Source organism: Drosophila sulfurigaster, chromosome 3, assembly GCF_023558435.1.
Source record: "Drosophila sulfurigaster albostrigata strain 15112-1811.04 chromosome 3, ASM2355843v2, whole genome shotgun sequence".
Lineage (NCBI taxonomy): Eukaryota > Metazoa > Arthropoda > Insecta > Diptera > Drosophilidae > Drosophila > Drosophila sulfurigaster.
In genome coordinates this window covers 27,090,484-27,112,838 of record NC_084883.1, presented here as the reverse complement: position 1 = coordinate 27,112,838, position 22,355 = coordinate 27,090,484, and the positions used below count along the sequence as shown (strand labels likewise).

The following is a 22,355-nucleotide window of genomic DNA, read 5'->3' as shown; positions in this document are numbered from 1 at the left end:
TTGTATATATGTATATGTAGTTTTGTATATGTATATGTAAAGCTTTAGTTGCGTACATTTTTGCCGCTTCGACCGAGTGTGATTCATAACTTATCATATATATGTATATATATTGAGAGTATAGACAGACGTACATATATAACTATTTATCTTTTATCATTGAGTTGAGTTCATAAAACATTTTGCGAATATTCGTTTTGTTTTTGTTGCTTGTGGACACAGATTCAGTGGGTTTCGTTAGTAAATATAGTTATACTTAGTACTTATGCTGGATTGTTATTTGTGTTGTCGATGCCCATAAATAGATGCATTCGTTTTACCAAAGTGTTTTTTTGTTTTGTTTTTGTAATTATCTATTTGCTGGTTATTCAATTGATTTCTTCTGCAGCCGATTTAGGCGTCCCTTTCAACGTCTTTTGTTCGCTATTTTTGGTTTTGTTTTAATTTAATGGAACCGTTATTTCATAACGCCACATTTGGTCCAAAATGTATTTAATGAAAAATTCATGACACATCTAACATCCCTCCCCTCCATCTACACTCGCATCCTAATCGTTGGATCGCACTTTGCGCAGCGAGCCGCGGTTAAACTTGCAAATTGACTCGAGCAGCGCAGAGCGTGTGGGTTCATCATCCTCGCCAGCTTCCGCGTCCTCCGATGCCATATTCGGTGTCGATGTTTGCCTCTCCACGGACGCTCCCACAGCACCGCTGCTGCTGCTGGGCAACTCCTGGCGCGCTGTCTGACCTCCAATAGTTGTGTGCGCTGTGAAGAGTTAATAATCGGATTAGTTTGAATGCATAGTTGAAAGCCATCATCAACTGCTAAGAGCAACTACAATGAAGGTTAAATTAAATATGTAGCTATACTTTTGTGGCCAGCCAGTATGGGTGGTTCTTCGGGTGTGCTGTCGGAGCGATTGAATGAGTCTGCTGTGCTTAGCCCCACGCCCCCGCCACCGCTGCCGCCAACAGCAGCTGCGCTTGTTGAGGCAACAGCAGTCGCAGCGACCAGCGACAAGCGTCCATTGCTTGCTTGAAGTGACCCCTGTTGCTTTAGCTTCGACTGTTTGTGCTCTAATTTCTAAATTCGTACACAAAATCAAAAAATAACTTCTCAGTAAGCGCATAAATAAATAAATAACCAGAGTATATACGAAGCATAATGCAACTCTACTTGAACTAAGTATAAGTAATAATCTCAAAAGTGAATACTAACTGCTTTTTGCTTTGATTTGCGCTTCTCCTCCTCGGAACTCATGAGCTCCTGGACGCGTACAATGCGCTTTTGGTTCTTCACCGACTTTTGTTCGTCGCGCAAACGATTCTCGCTCTTCACAGCAGCCTGACGAAGCAGTTCCTTGGCATTCTGTGAAAGGGATTAACAAGTCAGCAATTGTATTAAATTACAGATTAATACACCCTTACCAACGAAAGCTTAAAGTGCGGCTTTTCTGCGGAGGATGCACTCTCGGTTGCATACTGCGTGAAAAACCTGTGACCCATCAATTGATCCAATGTGGGCAGACCAGCCTTGCAGGCTTCCTTCGACAGTATGCTCTCCAATAGTGATTCTGTGTGATTAATTAAACGTGGATTTAATATACAAAGCAATATAATCTCGTTATCAAGTCATACTTAATGCCTCGGGACACTCCGTGATCTGCCGCACAACCGACTCCTGCAGCGGATACCCCATGGCCATTTCGAAGAGCACATGACCAAAACAATAGACATCGATTGTCTCGATGGCATGAATCTTGCTGTGTTGCACAAAGAATGGTCGATAAAAAGCAGGCACACCCAGCAGATGATTCTCGACATCCAACAGCTTAACACAATCATCCACAATAACAATGTTGCCTGAATGCAAGTGACCTTTAAAGATAAGAAATTGAGTTTTTTTTTAAATCGAAAAGATTTAACGACAAATTCTCACCATAAGCATAGCCTTTTGAGTGCAAGAAGATCAAAGCATCTAATATCTGTTTACCGTAGGTGGCCACTTGTTTCATGGAGAGTGCAGTGCGTCCTTTGGGATTGCCGTATTTGCTCAGGAATGGATTCTTTGGCGTGGCCATGCAAAGCACATCCTTGAGAGTACCATGCTTATGGAATCTGTAAATTTGTTTAGCATATATAAGTAATAGGTAATACAAGAGAGTAGAGGAACTCACTTTCTGATAAAGAGGCAACCATTTTCCGTGTTGGCAGCGAGCACAATGGATTCAATGTGCGGATGCTGCAAGCCCATCAAACTCTTCAGTACACCATTCATCTCCTTTTCCTCCACATACTTGTCGGGACCGTATTCCAGCCATTCAGCGACCATTTCCGCATTGGGATCCACACTGCCCGCATCAATGGAGATGGAGTGACTACCTCCATTGCTGCCCGAGGCAAAGTGTTTGCTTTGCTGCGTCTGCGAACCGCTCTTCACCAACTTGTTGCTGCTCTTCTCTGGCGGCTTCGTGGTCACCTTAAAGTAATGCTTACGCAGTCGCCAGCCTATGGCGCCCATTGTGGCGCCCAAAGCCCAAACCGTATCATTGCGCAGACATAGCAGCGCATTCTGTAATGCATGATCTGTAAGAAAGAAACGTGATTAGGTGGACGGTCAATATGATGATAACCCAATTGAACTTACCGTGGAATGACTGAGAGTAGCTTTCGGGATCAACGAAACGCTTGGCTGGCAGCGATGATGCCAAAATGGGATTCATTAGTATTGTGTTTATGTAAACTTGCAGTGCTTCTTTCCGTTCAGCTATGAAGTCCGGTCGCATATTACCAAAGATGCGCTTGCCAGGCAACGGCAGATCGATGCCAGAGATACGAAGACTTTGATGCAGCTTATTAAAGTCATTGTATCGATGTAGAACATTCCAGCAGCTATTTCCCCTCTGCACACGCAGCAAATACTCCTGAAAAAAGGACCACACACACACAAACGCACAAATGCATATACACACACACAGTCAGTTAGTCATACGATATCGGCGTCATCATCAACAAATCGTTGGCAGCGGCGGCGTCGTCGCAGATTATTGATTTTTCTTTTGTGGAATATTGCAATTACATATGTATGCGCTCAATGCACTTACCGTATGTCCGTCGACCTCCTCGACGGTTGCGATCTCGCAGCTTATGGCCTCAGTGTCATCAATAGGTAGTTTTCTTTCATATCTGCTCGCAAATATTGCCATTTGTTTCTTGCAGATGCATTTTCACTTCGCTTTAGCTGCCAAATATGTGTGTATGTATGTGTTTGCTCTTCGTGACTGTGTGTATCTGTATTTGTCTCCACCTGAGAATGGAGCATTCAAACATACACAATAAAAAAATAAACACACTAAATTACTTAATCACTTCGTACTCAACCATTTTATTTAAAGCACATACAAACTGTTTTTGAATTGTTTTCTATTCGCTTCTGTTGGTCCAATTAGACCCGAAACTTCGGGCTTTTTATTATTTTGTGTCGTTAACAGTGTAACCGCAAGGTTAAATACAAAACATACCGTTTTTGCTCTGAAAATATATTGAAATATACCAGTCCTCAAATCTCAAATTGGTTACACTTTATTTTTTGGTTAATAAATTAATATGGCATTAAGTCGAGCTTTAATTTGTTTTAGCGTTTGCATGTTTCTAATTTTGTTTTTGAACGTTTAGAAGACAGCATATCATATAACAATGTTAATATTCTAATAATATTTTAAGTCTTCAAAGCGGTCGTTGGAAAGATTTATAAAAGGAATGTTTAATAAAAAATATTAAAATATTTTATTTTTATTCTTAATAATAGTTACACTCAATAAAAGTGAATAGAGTTTACCTTACATTAATGCAATGGTATTTTTTCGGTAAAATCGTATTTTAAAAATGGATTTTAGGTCACACTCATTGGACATTGGCAGCACTGGCTATATTAGAAAACTTGTTATTGTAAACAACAAATTGGAATCAGCTGTTTAAGTGAGTGAGTGGTCTGTCAATATGCACGATTTACACAACAAACTGGCTATAAGTTTAAATGTCGTTAAAAAGTATGAGTGGTTACTTAATTCTTATGTATCGGTAGGTAAGTTGAACGTTGCCTCATCGGCGATATTAACAATTGATTGATTTGCAGGACTTTTATGTGGACAATCATTGGAGCAAACTTCCTTTGAGCTGGCAAAGTCAATTAGAAAAGTTACCAGTGGAGATGCTGGCTGAATTGCTGCAGAGTGATGACAATGAGTTGCTAACACGTGTTGCCTGGCCCTTGGAACTGCTGGCCCTGCGTCAGGTGTTGCGAACTTTGAACATTAGCAGGACACCAAAACGGCAGCTAGAAGTTGGTAAACAAATGCGACACAAATGCTGAACGCTTCGTTAAAGTGGTGTGCATCCATTTATAGGTTGAATTGCCAAGTTGTCCACTGCTGGAGCATCGGAAGCTGAAGTTCATGTTCATGAAGTGCGTGAAGCCAAAAAAGTCACACGAAATCAAGAGAATGGCGGCAATTTGTGCCAGAAGCTGTCAACAGACTGCAACTAACTTCGTGGTTGACTTTGGAGCCGGCGTGGGACACTTGGCTCGCATACTGGGCTACGGTTATGGCATAAAAGTATGCTGCTTGGAAATGCAGCCGGCATTGAATCAACAAGCCGTGGCTATTGATGCCAAGTTGGAGAGCATGGCTCATAAATTCCTTGAAGCCCATGAAATTGAGCACTTTAAACGGCCCGCACATCTGACTCAGCGTCTGAGCAGCAGCACAAAGCCCGCGGAGTTCATCGAGAGCATTCGCGAGGCTTTCCAGTTGCCAGACGGAGACTTTCAATTTGGTATCATTGGCCTGCATCCCTGTGGCGATCTGGGAGCGACGTTAATGCGTTTGTTTCTCAACTGCGAGCAGGCAAAGTTTCTTAATTTCGTTGGCTGTTGTTACCAAAAGATGAGCACGCGACAAACACAGCCTCAAATGGAGTTACACGGTTATCCGCTCAGTTCACAGCTGCGGCGACAACTACATTGCCACGACGATTGCCAGCTTAGCTATGAGGCACGGGAAATTGCTTGTCACGCGATTGAAGTGTATTACGATCGCCTCACTGCCGATCAATATGAATATCTAAAGATCCACTCACTTCGTGCCGCAGCCGAGCGGATCATTGTGCAGCATTTTCCCGATCAACGGCATTCTGCTCTCCGCAATGTGAAGCATTCACCTGGCATGAGTTTTAATGAGTAAGTATCAATTTGAAATATTGAATTTATATTTAAGTAGAGCACTCTTTCTTGACAGTTACTTTCGGCGTGCAGTCGATGGAACGAAATTCGAATCGCTGAAGACTATGCAGCTTGACAATAAACAAATTGAGAGTGATTTATTGCACTGGGAACGCATTGTTTGCTTCTATACGTTGCGTCTTATGCTGGCACCACACGGTCAGAAATAATTTATAAACAATTTCCATATTGATTTTAAGTCTTTTTTTGTTTATTTAGTGGAGAGCATTATTCTATACGATCGTGCTTTGTTTCTGCTGGAAAGCGGTAAGTTAATTTGCTCACATCTTATTTTTGTATATTTTGCATTCATATTTTTCAGGCTGCCAGGTTAATATTGAAGCCATTTTTGATCCCCGAATTTCTCCAAGAAATCACATAACCAGTGCCATTAAAAGTTAACTTTTGACATGTAGATTCTTTTTATATATATTTTTTTATATAAAATTTATTGACAATATAATACAGATGTATATTTATTTAACCATTTTTGTTGTTAATGTAAATCGTAGTAAATGATATAATAATTCGACGTTAATTAACTTCATTCGCTGGAGGTATTATATTATATATTCTATTATTGTAGGACAATGCAATTCAAGTTCATAATCCGAGACATGTTAGTGGGAGTTGGGAATTAGGATCTTGTGCAAGAACATCTCTAACAAACGCATTAATCTCCAATAAATAAACATTTTTGTTTTTATTGATCTTCAAGCTCATTTTGTTTTAATTATATTACATATATAATCACATTAAAATTAAATAATATGTAATAATTTGTTTTGTTCAATGTTTTGCGAAAAATTATGTAGATGATAGACATACATATACCCCAACTAATCTAACGCCAAAGGTAAGACAGATACGAGAGAGTGTGTTTTAATTAAATATTGTTTTCAAGCTCTTACCGCTTTCGAGTTCCATCAAAATTTTGTATACAAATATTACATATATACAGTATACTAAGCTACAAGAGAGATATTATGATAATAAGCTGAGGTGTGACTATCCACGTCCTTACTTGGATAAATGGGAGATTTATATTATAGTCACGAAAAAATCAATCAATACAATAAGAATCTAATCAATTTCATACAATGTACACATGGGAGAAACGCACTCTTTTTTTTGGGCTTCCAAAGAACCAATACAATAATTCCGGAATTCCCTTAAAAATTGTAAGCAGACATGCTATAAGGACTCGAATTTCTTCACATAGTTGTAAATTCAGTTAACATGCTGACCAGTTTGTGCGTTCGAAATATGCTTGGTTTGTTTATAGATAGATTATACATATACATATATAGAATTTTAAGACTCTCGCAAACATTTGATAGGTTCTCGCATGGTGTAAGAATGCGAGTTACTATACTTTTATATAAGTGACGTCACTAAACTGAAAAGAAGTCAAAGCAGAAGTTACATTTTTATTTTTATCAAATCAGATTAATTTTATCCATATTGTTTTTTACCTTTAAATATAATTGTAGTGAAAATAAAACAGATATAAAGTGACCAGTGCTATTTATATTGATATTTTCGCAGATAAGCGTTATCTCTCTCAGCCAGCGGGAACATGCAACCCTCTTTTTTGCTAAAACCCGAAGCAGAAAACCCCAACGCTTTGGGACTTTCAAATTTACGATTTCAAAATTTAGGAGTACATCAAAAATGTATGCAGAAAATATTATTTTTATTATTATTACAAATTCATTTGGTTATCCCTGCATTATTCTTTCCATAGAACTAGAGCCAGCCATCTATTATGGTTTTTACATTGGTAACCTATTATTCCGACAGATCTCTGTTCCGATCTCTCTGCTTTGTGCCGCTGGGAATCTTTTCGACTCTCTCTCTCTATCGGCCGCGGCGTCCCGGTCTGTGTTGCGAGTGCGCCTCGATAGTCTTCATCGTTTGTAGTTGTGTTTCTTGTCTTTAGTTTGCAGTACGCGTTCAACGAGTTCAGATTAACTGAAGCAGCGAAAGTAGTGTTCAAGGATGGCGTCGTTGGAGAATCAATTGCAAAGAAATATTGCGGAATTTATTAATATCGATGCACATCGAAAAAAATACACTAACCATTACAATGCCTTACGTGATACTATTTATTCCATTCTGAAGTCTGAGATGCCACTGGGAAAATGGTTGTGTGGACACAAACTTGGAGGTAAGTTATGTCTGGAACATTCTTAGTAGCCTGTGTAGAAAGTGCGAGAGCTAATTATTTGCTAGCTTTTGCTTACGTGGCGTTATCAACTGCAAGATTGCAAGGCAGAGTTCAGATTGATTTAATTGAATCTCAAAGATACTTTGTGCAAGTGGCATATGCGGTTTACTTAGATACTTTGTGTAAAGGGCATTTTTAAATTATGCAGTGCATTTAGAATACGTTGAAGTATTTAGATATAATTCATGAGATCGTGACCAACCTAGAAAAATATTTTTAATATGCATACTATGTATATATACACATAATTATGTGCATTCAATTTGATACTTAAACAACAAATTTAAGATACATTTTATTTCCTACACCGGATGTTGTCAAATTGTTTTAAAATATACAATTCCTTTAATTTTGCATTATTTTTTTCAATATATTAGACATGAATTAAAAGATTTATTTCCTTAATTGATGACGAGGAAGCAATAAATACGTAATGAAATAAATAAAATATAATTTCATCTATAATATCGGGGCATACAAAAAAGAACATAAGTACCTATTAATAAAAATGACCAATTACCTATATCAAAAGATCATATCAAATACGATGTGTTTGCCTTCTTTTTTTCTTCCTTTGGTTTAACAACTTCCGCAAAACGCGATGAATTTAGTTGACTAGGTTTTGAGTTTAACAAATTATTCAAGATAAGATAAGGCAATCACTAGTCAATTTTATTAGCAATATATAATCTATTACACATAACGATAAGATTAGATCACCAGAGTAGAAAAGTAATGGTAATAGCATTATGGGATTTCTTGTATTACAGGAAGCTATGGCGATAAAGTGAAAATTACAAGGCCCGATGAGTTCGATTTGGTAATCTATCTGAAATTTCCCGAAAACGATCGGATCATCGTTAAGAGAGATCCACGGAAACCGGGTAATGTTACGCTCGACATGACGGAGGTGCTAAATATCCTGCAGAGACAGGATCATCAAAAGGATTCATTTACAGTCCTAAAGAAAATAGTTACGGCCCAAAATCTATTATTGGAGGATAAGCTGCAGGATCTAATAAATGGTGCATTTACCAAAGCTCTCAATAAAATGGAAAAACGGATTATTGTGGACGGCATGACCTCGCAAATAATTTACAAACGATGCGGTCCAGCTCATACAATTTTTATAAATTCACCCTGCAAATATTCGGTGGATTTTGTGCCAGCAATAAGGCTAAGTGAACGGCAGAATGTGTTGGGCGGCGAGGAGCTCAGATTCTTTCGGAACATACCGTATTGGGACGCAATACCGAAACCTATGAAGCCATTCCAAGCGAACAACATTTCATTCCGGGCCTCCTACTATGATGCCGAAAAGGAAATGATGCACAATAAACAAAAGCTGAAGGATGTCATCAAGCTGATGAAGAAATTCCGCGATTCAAAGACAAACATGGCAAATGTTCGAAGCTATTACATTAAGACGGTGCTGCTGTGGCAGGTGAAGGTGCGTCCCGTAACCTATTGGAGCGACAAGAGACTCTACGAGATACTGATCGATGTAAGTTAAGTTTGGGGATATCGCTCCGAACTCAATTAAAGTGTTTGCCCTCTTTTCGTGGTAGATGTACGATGAGTTGGCCAGTTGCTTGGCAGTGAATCAGCGGCGTGGCAAGTTACGCTTCTTCTGGGATCCCAATCTCGATATGTTTGCTGCCTTCACAACGAACCAACGGCACGACATGTTCAACTGTGTCATAGCTGAGCATGCGAACCTCAAGAGAGCCGCTGGCAATCTGACCAGTGACATCAATCAAATTGTGCGATCCTCCTACAGTAAGTGCAGCAATGCATCGCAGCTTGTCATGGAAATTAATATATACTTTTGGAATTTACAGGCAGTCGCGAGGAGCGTGGAGAGCCACAGCGAAGGCCTCGGAATGGACAGCCAGCTGTAGCACCAGTTCCACCTCCTGCTAATAAACCACAGGCAGAACAATCGACTTGTATAATTGGCTGAGAGAGAGAGAGGGAGGGAGAGTAAGTTTCAAGACTTTATTAACAATAAAATAAAATGAAGAGAAGAGAAATAATTGGATAGTTTTGTTTGTATACTCGTTGTGGAACTTAATGCTATAGAAAATGTGCTTGATTTGTAGATGAACATCATCATCATAATCATAACCATCGACGTCGTTAACATCATTAAGTCGCTTAGAGGCCGCCACCGGAGCGATCGACACTGATCTTCTGCTTGAGATTGGCCGCCTCGTGCTTCTGCTCCTCCAGCTCGGCCATGCGCGCAAATCGGGAATAGGCCACATCGCCAGTCTTGATTGCCGACATCATCTAATAAATTTGATATATGTACATACAGTTGAATTTGCAATGCTCGTAGATTACCAAATAAAATGCCATTTACCTGTAGATATTCGTCGAGCTCCACTTGGCCATTCATGTTGGTGTCAATCTCCTTGAGAATCTCGTGCAGCTGCTCGCCAGACACATCGCCATCGCCGAAGCTCTTGAGTGCCCGTCTAATGTCATTGATGGAGACATAACCCTTCTTGTCCTTGTCGATCAACTGGAAGCGTTTCACATATGTCTGAATCTCCTCCTTGGACAGCTTAATCGGTATTCTCTCCTTCGATGTGCGATTGATCGAGTGTCCCATCTCGTTGGCCAAGAAATCGGTGGCATGCTTGATTTGACGCTCCTTCTCATCCTTGGACCACTGCAGCTCCTCGCCCATAATGTCCACAATGACAGGCAATGCCTCCTGTGCGGCCTGCACATTGAGGAAGGCCAAGCGCAGACGACGCGCAATCATATCGACGGCAGTGCAAGCGTATTCACGCACACCATAACGAATCTCTGCATCGATGTAGGGGAACTCGGGATGGATGCGATTGCCAATGATGGGCCAACGTTTGCCAGTCAGTGTTGCCAGCTTGGAGACGGCAAAGGCACGATCGCCATATGATTTGGCCAGATGCTGTGCCACCTCGCACTCCAGTCCGAAATCTTGCACCAGTCTGATGTACATGGTTGGTGTCCAGCCCTGACCGCCTTCAATCTTCAGATAAGATGTCACAGCCTCTGGGCGCTCAGGCTTCAGGTTGCAAGCTGTTCGGCAGATCGGGGGAATGGATTAGATCGATGAAGAATTTACATATTAACGCTTACTCACCCTTAATGGCTGCATCGATTGTGTGCTCGGCCATGGCTCTGTAGGTGGTCCACTTGCCGCCGGCAATGGTGACTAAATTCGAGGGGCTGACGTGGACAATGTGATTACGAGCCAGCGACTGTGTGTCGTCCTTGTTCGGATCGGAGACGAGCGGACGAATGCCGCTCCAGGCGGAGAGCACATCGCCACGACGCACCTCAACATCGGCATTCAGATAGTTTTTGATTTCGCTCAGAATGAATTGAATCTCATCCTCGGTGGGGCGGGGACTGTGCGTAATATCGCAGGGCAGATCTGTGGTGCCGGCAATGGTTTGACGTTGCCACGGTAGGAAGAAGATGACACGACCATCTGAGGTGGACGGATCCAGCAGACCCATTTGATCGGGACTGTAGTAGCCGGGCAGTACAATATGCACACCCGAGCTGGGGCTGCAGATGCTCTTCACCGTTGGCTCGTCCATTTTGCGAATGGAGTCGGTGAATGGGCCGGTGGCATTGATGATGCACTTGGCCTTCACGGTGAACTCCTTGCCAGAAATATGATCCTTGACCTTGGCGCCGCACAGCACCTTCTTGCCGGTGCCATCGTCCTTCTTGATCAGCTCCTTGACCTCCACATGATTGCAAACGGTGGCACCGTGTCTGGCCGCAGTCAGTGCAACGGCGAGGCACATGCGAGCATCATCCTGCTGGCCATCGTAGTAGACAATGGCACCGCACAGCTTGTCCTTCTTGAGCATGGGGAACAGCTCGAGAGCATCGTTCTTCGACAACAGATACGAGCTCTTCACATTGCGATCACCTGCCACCAGATCGTAGGCCTTGATGCCCACCCAATAGTAGGGCACCTGCCACCATCTGCACAGAGGAAGAGATAACGATTAGCATAGCACATTAACATAACGTAATCACAGCTAGGATTGGTTGCTATTTACGTGTAAACAGGCAGCATAATGGGCAGCGGATGCGTCAAATGGGGCGCCGACTCAAGCATTGTGGCACGCTCCTGCAGCGCCTCCTTCACCATCCTGTACTGCTCCAAGTCTAGCTGTAGCGGAGCGATAAGGAGAACAAGCATTACGACTAGCACTAAGGGATGAACTACTTTGATGACTGTCAAGCACTTACGCCTAGAATGGCCTTCTGCAGATAACGCACGCCACCATGGATCAGCTTGGTGGAACGCGATGAGGTGCCGCTGGCAAAGTCATCTAGCTCGACGAGCGCCGTCTTCAGACCTGCCATAAAAGAGAGAGGAATATTTCATTACTGGTAACGTGTGTAAGAGATTTGAGAAGGATCCTAGGTTGCCTATTCTTAAAACAGACTTCAGTTACTAAGAAAGAACGTGGTGCAGGACAGACAGACAGACATCAATAGTAGTGGCATATCCACTTTCAGTTGCCATGGCACTTTCGATTTCTATGCTACATACCTCTGGTAACAGAGTCCAGGGCGCAACCCGCTCCGGTGGCGCCACCGCCAATAATGAGTACATCGAATTCCTCGCCGCTCATCAGAGACTTGATTTGTTCGCTGCGCATGGGCAGAGTGCGCTTGCGTTTAGGGGGACGTTGCACGGCATTGTTGACCTACAAATAAAGGAGCACACCTTTTAGTTCATTCCGGAGGGAAGTCAAGCAAGGCATGCAACACGTACCACATGTGGAGAGTTCCAGCGATCGATGCTCCACGACGCTATCACAGAGCCAACACAGGCGCTGGCCGCCGTGACGCCGAATTTAAACATACGCGACGACATCTTCTCTTAACACGCTCACGCTCACGCTTTTATTGCTTTGCTTTTGCTGTTGCTAATTAAAAAGACAAATTTCAAATTAAAACACAAATTTAATTGGCATATCAACGCCGCTTTAACTGTTGCTCTTTTAAAATGCCCGCGCTCTCTAGGTGTTGTTTTCTCTCTCGTACTACAAACTGAGAGAGCGTACTCTCTAAAGCTTTTTGTTGCGAACTTTTTTTTTAATGAGCGCTGCCGGCGCACGCAGCATTGGAAGTGTGTGTTTCATTCCAACGTTCGTTTGCGGGGAGTGGAACAAATAATACGTTAGGTATGCACACATACACATATGTGTGTGTGTTAAATCGATATAGGCGCGGAGCGTTGTGCTCCATAGTAATTTGCCGTGGGAGAGGGGGGATGTAGGAACTGCGACTCAACATGAGCTTTGACTTGGAAATTGCAACTGAATTGTGGGCACACACAATTTTTAAGTTGCGTCGCTAGAACGTGCCGTCTTCATCCAGATCGTGAACGAAAACGAATTGTTTACCTTGGAGGATTCCAGGCACAAAAATGCCGACGAAAACAACGATGACAATGACGAGCCCGACGACAACGCAGCGAGAAGATTTTGAGAACTGAATTGAAATTTGAAAATTTTTTTTCCTATTTTGCGGGCGTAACAGCGAATGATTACATCAGAGTTTTAGTCACTTTTTCAGTTTCTTCTTCTTCGCGGCGCTGTGGCTGCCGCGTCCGCTTAGTGTTAGGTCAAAATGAGTATTAAAGCTTACCGTAGTCGTGTTGTTGATGTTCTGATGCTGGAAGCAGTCGTTGTCGTCTCAGCTGGAATACACTTCTAACTGCTGCTGCCGCTGCTGCTGTTGCCGCTGCGTAGCTCTGATTCGCTTGATAGTCGTCGTCGGTCTGTAGGCTGACCCAGCTGTATGGCACGACAGGTTCGTTGGCTGGGGATGCAGTTGTTGTTGTTGTCGTCGTTGCTGTTGCTGTTGCATGTGCAGCTTTTTGGCTCAGAGAACTTTTGCAAATTACAGTGCTCTGCTCCTCACTCTCTCTTTCTTTACGACACAACCCCCCAAAAATAAACAGCTGTTATATGTACCTACGTACCTATCTCTCTCTTTCACTCACACTCACTCTCGCTTCCAAGCAGCTAATTGGCTATAGCACAATTCTATATAGCAAGCAATCGCCAAAATGAAATAAACTAAAAACTATTCGCAGTCGTGTGAATCGTGTAGCGTGAGTGTGTTGAATGAGTTCACCTTGTGGATGAACCGAACACAACACGGCGTCGTTTTATATTATGCTTTTTGCTTTTTGTAACTGGCCGACACAGCGAGCAGAATTCTATATTCATTTCATATCTTTGGGTACATATTTGTACTCGATTCTACCCTGTAATGCGGCGAGTCTCTGCTTGGCATTCGCTGCGTATACTTGATTTGAACTGCGGTTGATTGCGTACACTATTGCTAGGCTTCATCCAAGTAAATTTCACTTGCTTATCAACTGAATCAAGTTCTCTGTGCTTTCAATGTGAATTTGAAATCAAATTAATAAAAACAAAATACAATTTCCGCGGAATCTCTTAGTCGAGCAGGAATTTCGACTCCGTCATTACTTAGTGATTATTCAATTTGAGGGTCTATCTATACACTATACGCTCAAATATCTAAGCTGATAAAAGCGGCAAATTGTGACACGACGCGTCGACATGAGAAGGAAAAATATAATTATAATAACACACTGCTCAGCAAATGTCGAATCTGTTAGCCAAAGTTTACGATAATTGTGCGGAATATAAATGAAACTCAAATTTGGAATTTGTTTTGAATAAATAAACTAATATGCTACTTCAGCAGAAGTACTCAAATATTTCTATAGAATTGAAATACATTGGAATTTTATATTATTTCTCTGACCATCAGTTTCTATGCGAGCAAGTTGGGAACCGATAAGACTTTGAAATGGATTAGCATAATTCCCAAAATGCTCCATTTGTATGCTGAATAGTGTATTCTTCAACGGTTCCTAAAGATAAGCGCAATTTCGTCAAGTGCTTAACGTATTTCACTTCATTTATGAATGAATCATTTAGTAGAGAGACTCTAACAAATTGAATAACCCCTTAAAAAAAAGAAGCAAAAAACGTGTCCCAAGTCCAGTGTTAATTGTCAGCTGACGTCGGAATACCGTGTGCAAGGGGAAGTGAAGATGCCGTGGATGTCATTTGCCCCGTAGACAGAGACTAGACGATGATCATGATGATGGTGTATGACGTCATTGCGCTGGTGAGTTAGGTCAGTGCCCAGTACTTTGTAGACTAGTCAGACGAGGAAAAAATACAAAAAAACAGAAAGACTGAAATATTCCATTGCTATTTTTATAATTGGACCCAGACCCAGATACAGATACAAAGCCAAGCAGACCTACAAATAACCTTCGCGACGCGACTTCCTCTATTTTCGTTTTACCAAAACTAAAACAATATAAAAACTCACATTGTATCGTATCGTATACGATCATTGTATCATATCACAATGATATCGTATCTATAGAATTGTTCAGGTAAATATATATTTTAAAGAATTTTGCATCGCACGCATCTGTTGCGTGCTTGACACCCACGCGGAAGCTTAAAGCTCGCGCACACAAATACACACATGGAAAAGGCAACGGGATAGACATCGACGTGACGCGATGCGACGCGACGCAGACTGATAAAGCTTGCCAAGATAGGTATAGAACTATATGTGTGTAGTTGTAGGGGCAAACGATTTGGGCGCACGTGAACCTTATCAATGGCATTCTACTCGTAGAGGGGCAAATGGAAATACACAAATATGAGTGTTTGACTTTGAATTTTACATTGTACGCTATTCGGATTAGCGAATCACCTTCTCTAGGGCAAGGCGCGTACGCATTTCACAGCCCTCGCTGATATCAGATACAATTTGTGACCAGCCATAAATTGTTCGTTTCACTCCTAACTGTTTATTCATTGCCGAACTGATCGTCTCTTTAAATAACTAGATCTCAGTGATTATACGAGTTAGACACACAAAATTTGATGGCAATGCTCCTAGTAGAAATTATATTCTATTATGAAATTTTAGCAAAATAAAAATCATAAATTTAACTACGCTTAAATAATAATGTAATATTGCCAAGAAGTGGTTTTTACAGTATTTAGACATATTACAACCTCTTGTTAAAACAAATGTTTTAAAAATAGTTGTTCAGAAACACTAATAAACAACTTACAAAGGTTGGTTAATATCGAATACTCAAGTTGAAAGTTATTTTTAAATAGTTCGAATTGCTTAAAATCTGATTTTATATTGAAGCCTACATCAATGTGCAGCAAATTGTTAAAGCTAGAGTAGTTTGTAATACTTTCTTTCATAGCAAGGAATTACAATGTCTGTGAAATATTTCTAAACTTTCACAAAACATACATATACTACATAAGTGAGTAATGTTGTAATAAAAGTACCAGCATCTGGGGTTTAAAATATTTGTGTTTATTTGATGTAATTGTAATCAAGATTAGCCACAAAGCTGGCATAAAACAGGGCGAAAAAAGCTTTAAAAATATAACTTAAACTAAGGAAAAATAATAATGGAGGAGGGTCGGTTGACGGTTGACAAATGGCCGCAAATAAATACGAAATACTTTGTTCAAATAAAGTAATTGAGGTGTGCGACTCACAAATTCGAGGATGAGTCTGCAGCGGTTTCGGCCACATTGTCGTCGTCGTTGGCGATGCCCCCGCAGCTGTTGCCGGCGCTGTTGCTGTTGCGTTCGCCGGTCTTGTCGGCGCGCAACTGCATCAGCTGGCCAATGAGATCGAGCAACTGGTCATCGCTGGGGCTGCACTGCTGCAGCAGTTGCTGGAGCAGCGACATACGCTCCGCTTCCAGGCGTATCATGCCCGGCACCTGGGCCAACAAATTGCTGCGGCAGCTGTTGTTGATTTTGGACTTGGCGCAGATGTACTCCAGCACAGAGTTGGGATTGAGACGATCGCACACGACGGACGAGAGATTCTCGCGCACGGCATGATCCAGAAACTCCTTGGAATGATTCTCCGAGAGCGTTTCCAGCACGCTAGTCTTCAACTTGTCGTTGCTATTCATCTGATGCGACAGGAATTTGGCCAGAGTGTGAGCGCTCTTGAGATTGGAGCCACTGGCCTTGGCAAAGTAGCGCTCCAGCACATTGTCCAGCGAGCATTGCTCCACAACCAGATCCAGTGCGGCATCTGTGTCCAAAATGGCCAAGTCACGCCGGGGCAATACTGTTGTTGTGCTTGTTGTTGCTGCCCCATCTGTATCTGGCTTATCGGCAACGTGGCTGGTGTTTGTCATTGTTGTGGTTTCATTCCACTTGAGCGTGACGAATGCCTCATCCTCGATGGCATCCTGACTCTTGTCCATCGACTTGTCCGCACTTCTGGCCGTCTGTTCATGGGCAAACTTCTCAATCTCAATGATGCTATCCAAGCGACCGCGTCGCTTCAACGCCTGTCGTGCCTCCGATGGCGATGCTGTTGCTGTTGTCTTGTCCGGTAGCAGGCAACGCTTTGACTTGTTGCTGCGCGTCTCGTCGGCATCTCGCAAATACTCTTTGGTCACAGAAACGGGTGGATCGTGGAAGCTGACGCGCTTGCGTTTCATTGCCGGCGACTCAAAGTCATCCATGCTTTCGCAGCGCAACTTGCGCTTCAGTATGGATGCCGATGGACTGGCCGATGGCGAGGGCAATCGCTTCGAGAAGATCAACAGTTCTTTGGCCTGCAGTATGGGCGTCGATGTGTGTTCCACGGGCAGTTCGTTCAGCTCGCAGGTGGGCGTCGACACCAGCTCAGAGCGCTCCGCGATACGCGCCGGCGTCAACTGGCTACGTGTCGAGGGTCCGGCTAACGACGATGCGGAGCTGGAGGTGGAGGAGGAGAGCGCTGCAGTATCCAGTTTCTTGTTTCTTATCATATTGATCAGCTGTGCGCCACGTCCTGTCAGATGAGCTGACGGCTTGGGACGCAGCGTGGGACTCGACGAGTTGTTGGTCTGCTTGCGATCCGGTGGAGAATTCTGTAAGCAAAGCAGTAAAGTTGGTTAATTGAGGCGATAATTATTCTTATCAGAAAGTTCGTTGATTAAATTAAGATTTAATCTTTTCTTCACTTTTACTAGTAATAGATTTCCAAGGCTTTAAATGTGTTACAATTAAATGAGTATACACATTTATTTTCAATAGATAATTGAATTTTTCCTCCATAAACTTAATATATCTATTGAATTATACATTAATTAAAATTGTAAAGATCTCTTTAAATGTGCAAAAATAAATAATTATTATTATTGCAGCTGGATCTAATTTTAAATTCTAGATAATAAGATAAATCAACAATTACTGAGTAATGTCGCTATTTGCAAAACCATATTTTACAAAAGTTCTAAAAGAAATATATAATTTCAAACTAATGTGTTCTCCTTAATATTTGGCACTTGCAAATCGTACAATACTTTTTCTGAGCTGATAAATGGTTCAACTTGACGACAGATGTGCGTTAAACTAAAACTTTCCATAAAAAATTGCTGGAATACATTTGTTAGGTCGACTAGTGGCACCATTTGATAGTAATTTCATAGCTGAAATGTCCATACAGAAAACCTCGGAACTCATGCAGTAATCCGAAGTAATCAAAGCATTTACGTTTAAAGATTTAGATTTGTAAAATAATTGTGCTCTAATTTTACAATGTTAAATTTTCTCCAATATTGAATATAACATGTAAACTATTTTTGGGCTAATTTTAAATGTACGCAATTATTAATTATTAAAACTATAATATAAAAAAATATGTTAGGATGAATCTTATTGCTCTTGATTATCACATAAATTAGAGCTAAGAATGATTTCGGAATTATTTTTTAGTTTAAGATATTTGTAAAAATGCCCAAATTCGTACACAAACTAAATAATGAATGAATTTATATAATTTATCGTATAACACAAAAAATTTGTAAAATCAATCATAGCTCTAAATATAGTGCTAATTCAGAGCTACATATCGTATAAGAAAAACCTTTACTTATTTTTAGAATGGTTTCAGTTTAAGTTTTCTTCACTGTAAATAGTATCTAACACGACAAATTCCGCCAGAGAATTACCCATATATTATAAGTACATATAGATCTTACCAGATTGCATAGTCGTGGTGTGCATTTCCTAGGCGACATCTCTGCTGCGGGCAAGGGTTCGGTGATGAGCTCCGCTGGCAGCTGTTCGGGTGAGGGGCTCAGCTGGGTTTCCGGTGCACTTGATGCCTTCTTGGCCAGCTCGGACGGCAGATGCCCACTTGGCTGTAGGGGTGTTGGTGTTGACAAATCTGCAAACAAATCCTCGCTTTGCATGTTGATGGCTTTGACAGCATCTTTCGACTTGTTAGCAAGAGACACAACAGGTTTGCTGACAGCTGCAAAAACATAGAACAAAGATTAGACAAAGGATCTTAGAAGCAGAACACATTAATCCCTTTTTTTACCTGCTGTCGTCGGGGTTGCTGGCGCCGATTGTTTGCGAGGTGAGCGCAATTTTTCGGTAGCAGCCGCAGCTGCAGGTTGCTCGGCTTTGTTGTCTTTTTGCGAAGCGCGTTGGCGCGTCTGGCGAATGGGTGTGTCCTCATTGGAGGCGGTTGAGGATTTGTTTGTAGCCCGCTCCTCTTCTTCAGGTGGTGTGCGTGGTTTGCGGAAATTGTACTTTTCAGTGCTATGCACTTCATCGATGGTTTGACGGCGACGCGTGGGCGTGGCTGGCACCACTGGCAACTCTGCTGGGGGCGATTCATCGATGACCACAACGTCATCGTTAGCCTCGGTGACATCCTCCTTATCGCCGCCAATCGCCAGTTCCGACTGCTTGCTCTTCGCAATCACCACTTTCTTGGGTGTCCAGGGCTTGATGGACGAGTCCTGCGACTGACTCATGTCGTTGTAGAGAGCTGGTATGTCGGACTTTTCGGCGAAACGTTCCTTCTGACGATCGGTGAGCTTGTCGGGATTCAGACTCCACACGGACGGTATAATAACAAACAGATCATCGCCCTTGAAGAGCTCCTTCAGTTGATTGGTCATGCTCTTCATCGCTAGCTTGCGGAACTTCTCCTGTATGGCGCGTTTCCACTCGTTGAGGAAGCTACCGTCGCACTTACGTTTGCTCCAGCATTGCAGAGCAGCGGCCAGCGTTGGTTTTAGTGCATCAAAGATGACCATCAGCTCGTTCTGTCGCAGCTCCAGCAGCAGATTGCGCAGCGTGTTGAGGCAACCCTCGAGAAGAGACTGCGACAACGCTGGACGCTCAAAGAGCGCTTGTAGCACGCCGAAAACGTCTTTGTAGAGCGGTGCATCCTTGCAGATGCCCAGCTTGAGTACTGCGCCAACATATATATCAAACAGCTCTGCAAAATGTGGCTCCTCTTTGCTGCTGTTCTTCAACAGATCAACGAGAGCTGTCTTCAGTTGGCCGACAAATTCTTTACGTTCGTTGGCATTGTGACCGGAATTGACGAGTTGCTTCCACTGCTCACAGAAGGCACCATCGAAGGCGCTGTGCGCACGACGTCCCGCAAAACTGGAGCACGACTGCAGCGGCCACAAAATCCAGTTGTCCAGTAGCATGGCATTGTGGGCCACACGATATTCGAGGGGATTCTCGCGCAGATAGCTAAGCAGCGATTGCGAAAGCTGTCGCCAAATGTGCAACTTCACGCCAAAGGCTTCGTAATCCTCGTCATCGTTGCTTTGCATCAGCAGCACGGCAAAGTCGTTTATCAATCGAAATTCGCTGGTGTTGTGAGCCTCCAGTTGCTCGGGAGCATAGATGAGTGTAATGCAACGCTGCAGTATGGCAGGCGGTACTTCGGAGCGCGCTTTTAGGCAGAGCTTCATGTAGGCTTCCAGCACTGACAGCGAGTCGACGCGTTCCGACACCGCACCGGCGCCAGCGTATGTGTTAAAGAAGGAGCGCACAATGCGTCCATCTCCAGACAGTGTCTTCTGCAGCTCCGTGCAGCTGGCCACAATGAAGGGAGCGACGCGCAGCTTGTGCATCGCGAGAGTCAGATTGCGCAGCAGCAGGTGCAGCAGCTCCTGTTCGGCCTCGGTGCTGTCATCCTGCCGGGAAACCAATTTAATTGCCGCTATAACGGCTGCCAGCATGGGACGCCAGTGCTGCTGCATGTGTTCGATGTTCATCAGCGGCGATGGTTGTGAGAGCGTCTCGAGGCGTAGCTCGCGTAAGCTGCGTTGCAATCCCTCCGACGCTGGCTCCATGTTCCACAGTGCAACGAGGCAGGGCAAGGCCATTTCACGGGCTGTCTGATAGCTGTGCGCCAAGCCTGTGGCTTGTGCCTTGCTGGAGCCGCTACCAAAAAGGAAGCTTAAGAAGTATTCGACTACATTGTCAAACAAATTGGGCAGCTCATCTTCCAGGCAAGTTATCAGATACCACCACACACGCAACTTGATACTGCTGACGTGTGCTGAACGCGACTGCGATGTGCGCAAGGGTATAAGCAAAAGCCTCAATCGTTTGCCCGCCGCCAGCTCATTGTAGGCGGCAAATATCTTGATGAGCACACGCCAGCAAAGGAAGGCCTCGGAGCGCACACCGTTGTCGGGATTGCGAAAGCCCAGTTCGACGACTGCCAGGAATTTGTTGATGTACGTGCAGCCGCGCAGCAGTTCGCTGTCCATGATCTGTACCAATAGGGTCCAGATCTTGTGCCAATTATTGTTCTTGGCATCGCGCATCTCGCCAATGTTCTTTGTGTAGTTTGTGACAAACTCGCTGCGCAATTGTGGCCAGCACTTGGCCTCATGTATGACAGTCACATCTAGGGCAACCAGAGCCTCAGCTAGCGCAGCAACAGCGCTATTCTGTATACTGCGATCATCATCAAACATCAGAGGCGCAATGTCGCCCAACCAGAATTGAACGAGCTCCTCGTTAGTGAACGAGGTGTTTACCAAACCTGAAGCTTTGCAACTGCTGGCGAGGAGGTCAATCATCTAATTTAATTGAAAACAGTAAATATATGAACATACAAGTGCGTGGAAAGTGCTGAAGTAAGCAGAAAAAATCTGAAAAATCATAATTGTTGATTTTTCACTCACTTTGCAGTAATGTTGACGTCGATTGTTTTTTAGCATTTCTTTTGTAGACAACTGCACCGTGTGGTACGCTTGACCCTCTTCTGCATCAACATCCATTGTGTTGCGTTTGTTTTGAAGTGCTTTAGTAGTTTATTTTCAATTGTTTTATCACACAACACACATAAGTTTTATAATTATGCGTCTAATTACAGAGCATACAGATTTTTTCAGTAAAAAAAAGCGCGCGAATCTCCAAGCAATAGGGATGGTATATGATTGTTTTCAGTGTGGCTACATATTGAATATTCTGCTCGGGGAATGGTCACACGGCCTATCGAACTCAACTATCGATAATAGACGTGCTTTGCAACACTTATATTCGACTGCTGACAATCGAAAATGCTATCGTGGCGGTCATTTTTGAAATGCTTAAATATTACCAAAGGGTTGTACTTAAAAAATAAGCAAATAAATAAAACGCACGCATTTACTGTATATTACATGTCTAGCTTTATTAATATGTACTTAATTAATGTATTGTAATGTAAAATTAAACATTTTGTACGAGTATTATCGTCGTATTATGCGCTCAACATTATTAAACTTTAGATTAACATACATATATTTAATTTGATTAAATACAGTGACTATTTTTCTTTGCACATTGAAGAGAAAACATTGCAAAAGTCCTGAATCAATACTTACTTGTTCAGACCATTAAATTCTATGCAAAATATTTACAATTTACTAAACTGTGGATTTCTTTTTGTCATTTGTTTAAA

At 42.5% G+C, this 22,355-nt stretch overlaps 5 protein-coding genes across 10 annotated transcripts; 2 read left to right on the top strand and 3 right to left on the bottom strand.

Moving 5' to 3' along the window:
* Window positions 1-302: 302 nt before the first annotated feature.
* On the bottom strand, window positions 303-3,512 carry LOC133843798 (PX domain-containing protein kinase-like protein). 2 transcript variants are annotated; one of them, XM_062277498.1, is made up of 10 exons: window positions 3,403-3,512; window positions 3,105-3,307; window positions 2,648-2,924; window positions 2,178-2,586; window positions 1,940-2,118; window positions 1,639-1,878; window positions 1,429-1,574; window positions 1,220-1,369; window positions 871-1,084; window positions 303-766 (listed from the first exon to the last, which is right to left on the bottom strand). In XM_062277498.1, the coding sequence occupies exons 2-10, from the start codon at window positions 3,204-3,206 to the stop codon at window positions 549-551; spliced, it is 1,935 nt and encodes a 644-aa protein (XP_062133482.1). In that variant the 5' UTR covers window positions 3,207-3,307; window positions 3,403-3,512; the 3' UTR covers window positions 303-548. The 2 variants fall into 2 exon arrangements, with proteins under 2 accessions (XP_062133482.1, XP_062133481.1); XM_062277497.1 differs by having other exon boundaries at window positions 3,377-3,474.
* A 377-nt stretch (window positions 3,513-3,889) lies between these two features.
* LOC133844072 (methyltransferase-like protein 25B) lies at window positions 3,890-5,758 on the top strand. Of its 2 annotated transcripts, XM_062277900.1 has the most exons (6): window positions 3,890-4,080; window positions 4,136-4,342; window positions 4,407-5,239; window positions 5,298-5,440; window positions 5,501-5,548; window positions 5,604-5,758. In XM_062277900.1, exons 1-6 carry the CDS (start codon window positions 4,000-4,002, stop codon window positions 5,681-5,683), a joined length of 1,392 nt encoding a protein of 463 aa, XP_062133884.1. In that variant the 5' UTR covers window positions 3,890-3,999; the 3' UTR covers window positions 5,684-5,758. The 2 variants fall into 2 exon arrangements, with proteins under 2 accessions (XP_062133884.1, XP_062133885.1); XM_062277901.1 differs by lacking the exon at window positions 3,890-4,080 and having other exon boundaries at window positions 4,212-4,346.
* A 1,457-nt stretch (window positions 5,759-7,215) lies between these two features.
* Window positions 7,216-10,464, top strand: LOC133846277 (cyclic GMP-AMP synthase-like receptor 1). 2 transcript variants are annotated; one of them, XM_062281139.1, is made up of 4 exons: window positions 7,216-7,451; window positions 8,282-9,015; window positions 9,080-9,294; window positions 9,357-10,464. In XM_062281139.1, the coding sequence occupies exons 1-4, from the start codon at window positions 7,283-7,285 to the stop codon at window positions 9,472-9,474; spliced, it is 1,236 nt and encodes a 411-aa protein (XP_062137123.1). In that variant the 5' UTR covers window positions 7,216-7,282; the 3' UTR covers window positions 9,475-10,464. The 2 variants fall into 2 exon arrangements, with proteins under 2 accessions (XP_062137123.1, XP_062137122.1); XM_062281138.1 differs by having other exon boundaries at window positions 7,217-7,451; window positions 9,080-9,290; window positions 9,353-10,464.
* On the bottom strand, window positions 9,496-13,413 carry LOC133846276 (glycerol-3-phosphate dehydrogenase, mitochondrial). 3 transcript variants are annotated; one of them, XM_062281137.1, is made up of 8 exons: window positions 13,185-13,413; window positions 12,307-12,454; window positions 12,082-12,238; window positions 11,775-11,884; window positions 11,582-11,694; window positions 10,645-11,504; window positions 9,877-10,580; window positions 9,496-9,803 (listed from the first exon to the last, which is right to left on the bottom strand). In XM_062281137.1, exons 2-8 carry the CDS (start codon window positions 12,406-12,408, stop codon window positions 9,669-9,671), a joined length of 2,181 nt encoding a protein of 726 aa, XP_062137121.1. In that variant the 5' UTR covers window positions 12,409-12,454; window positions 13,185-13,413; the 3' UTR covers window positions 9,496-9,668. The 3 variants fall into 3 exon arrangements, with proteins under 3 accessions (XP_062137121.1, XP_062137118.1, XP_062137119.1); XM_062281134.1 differs by having other exon boundaries at window positions 12,307-12,460; window positions 13,185-13,410; XM_062281135.1 differs by lacking the exon at window positions 13,185-13,413 and adding an exon at window positions 12,941-13,079 and having other exon boundaries at window positions 12,307-12,460.
* Window positions 13,414-15,917: 2,504 nt separating this feature from the next.
* On the bottom strand, window positions 15,918-21,834 carry LOC133846275 (telomere-associated protein RIF1). The gene is made up of 4 exons (XM_062281133.1): window positions 21,595-21,834; window positions 18,966-21,489; window positions 18,622-18,896; window positions 15,918-17,508 (listed from the first exon to the last, which is right to left on the bottom strand). Exons 1-4 carry the CDS (start codon window positions 21,688-21,690, stop codon window positions 16,123-16,125), a joined length of 4,281 nt encoding a protein of 1,426 aa, XP_062137117.1. The 5' UTR covers window positions 21,691-21,834; the 3' UTR covers window positions 15,918-16,122.
* Window positions 21,835-22,355: the final 521 nt, after the last annotated feature.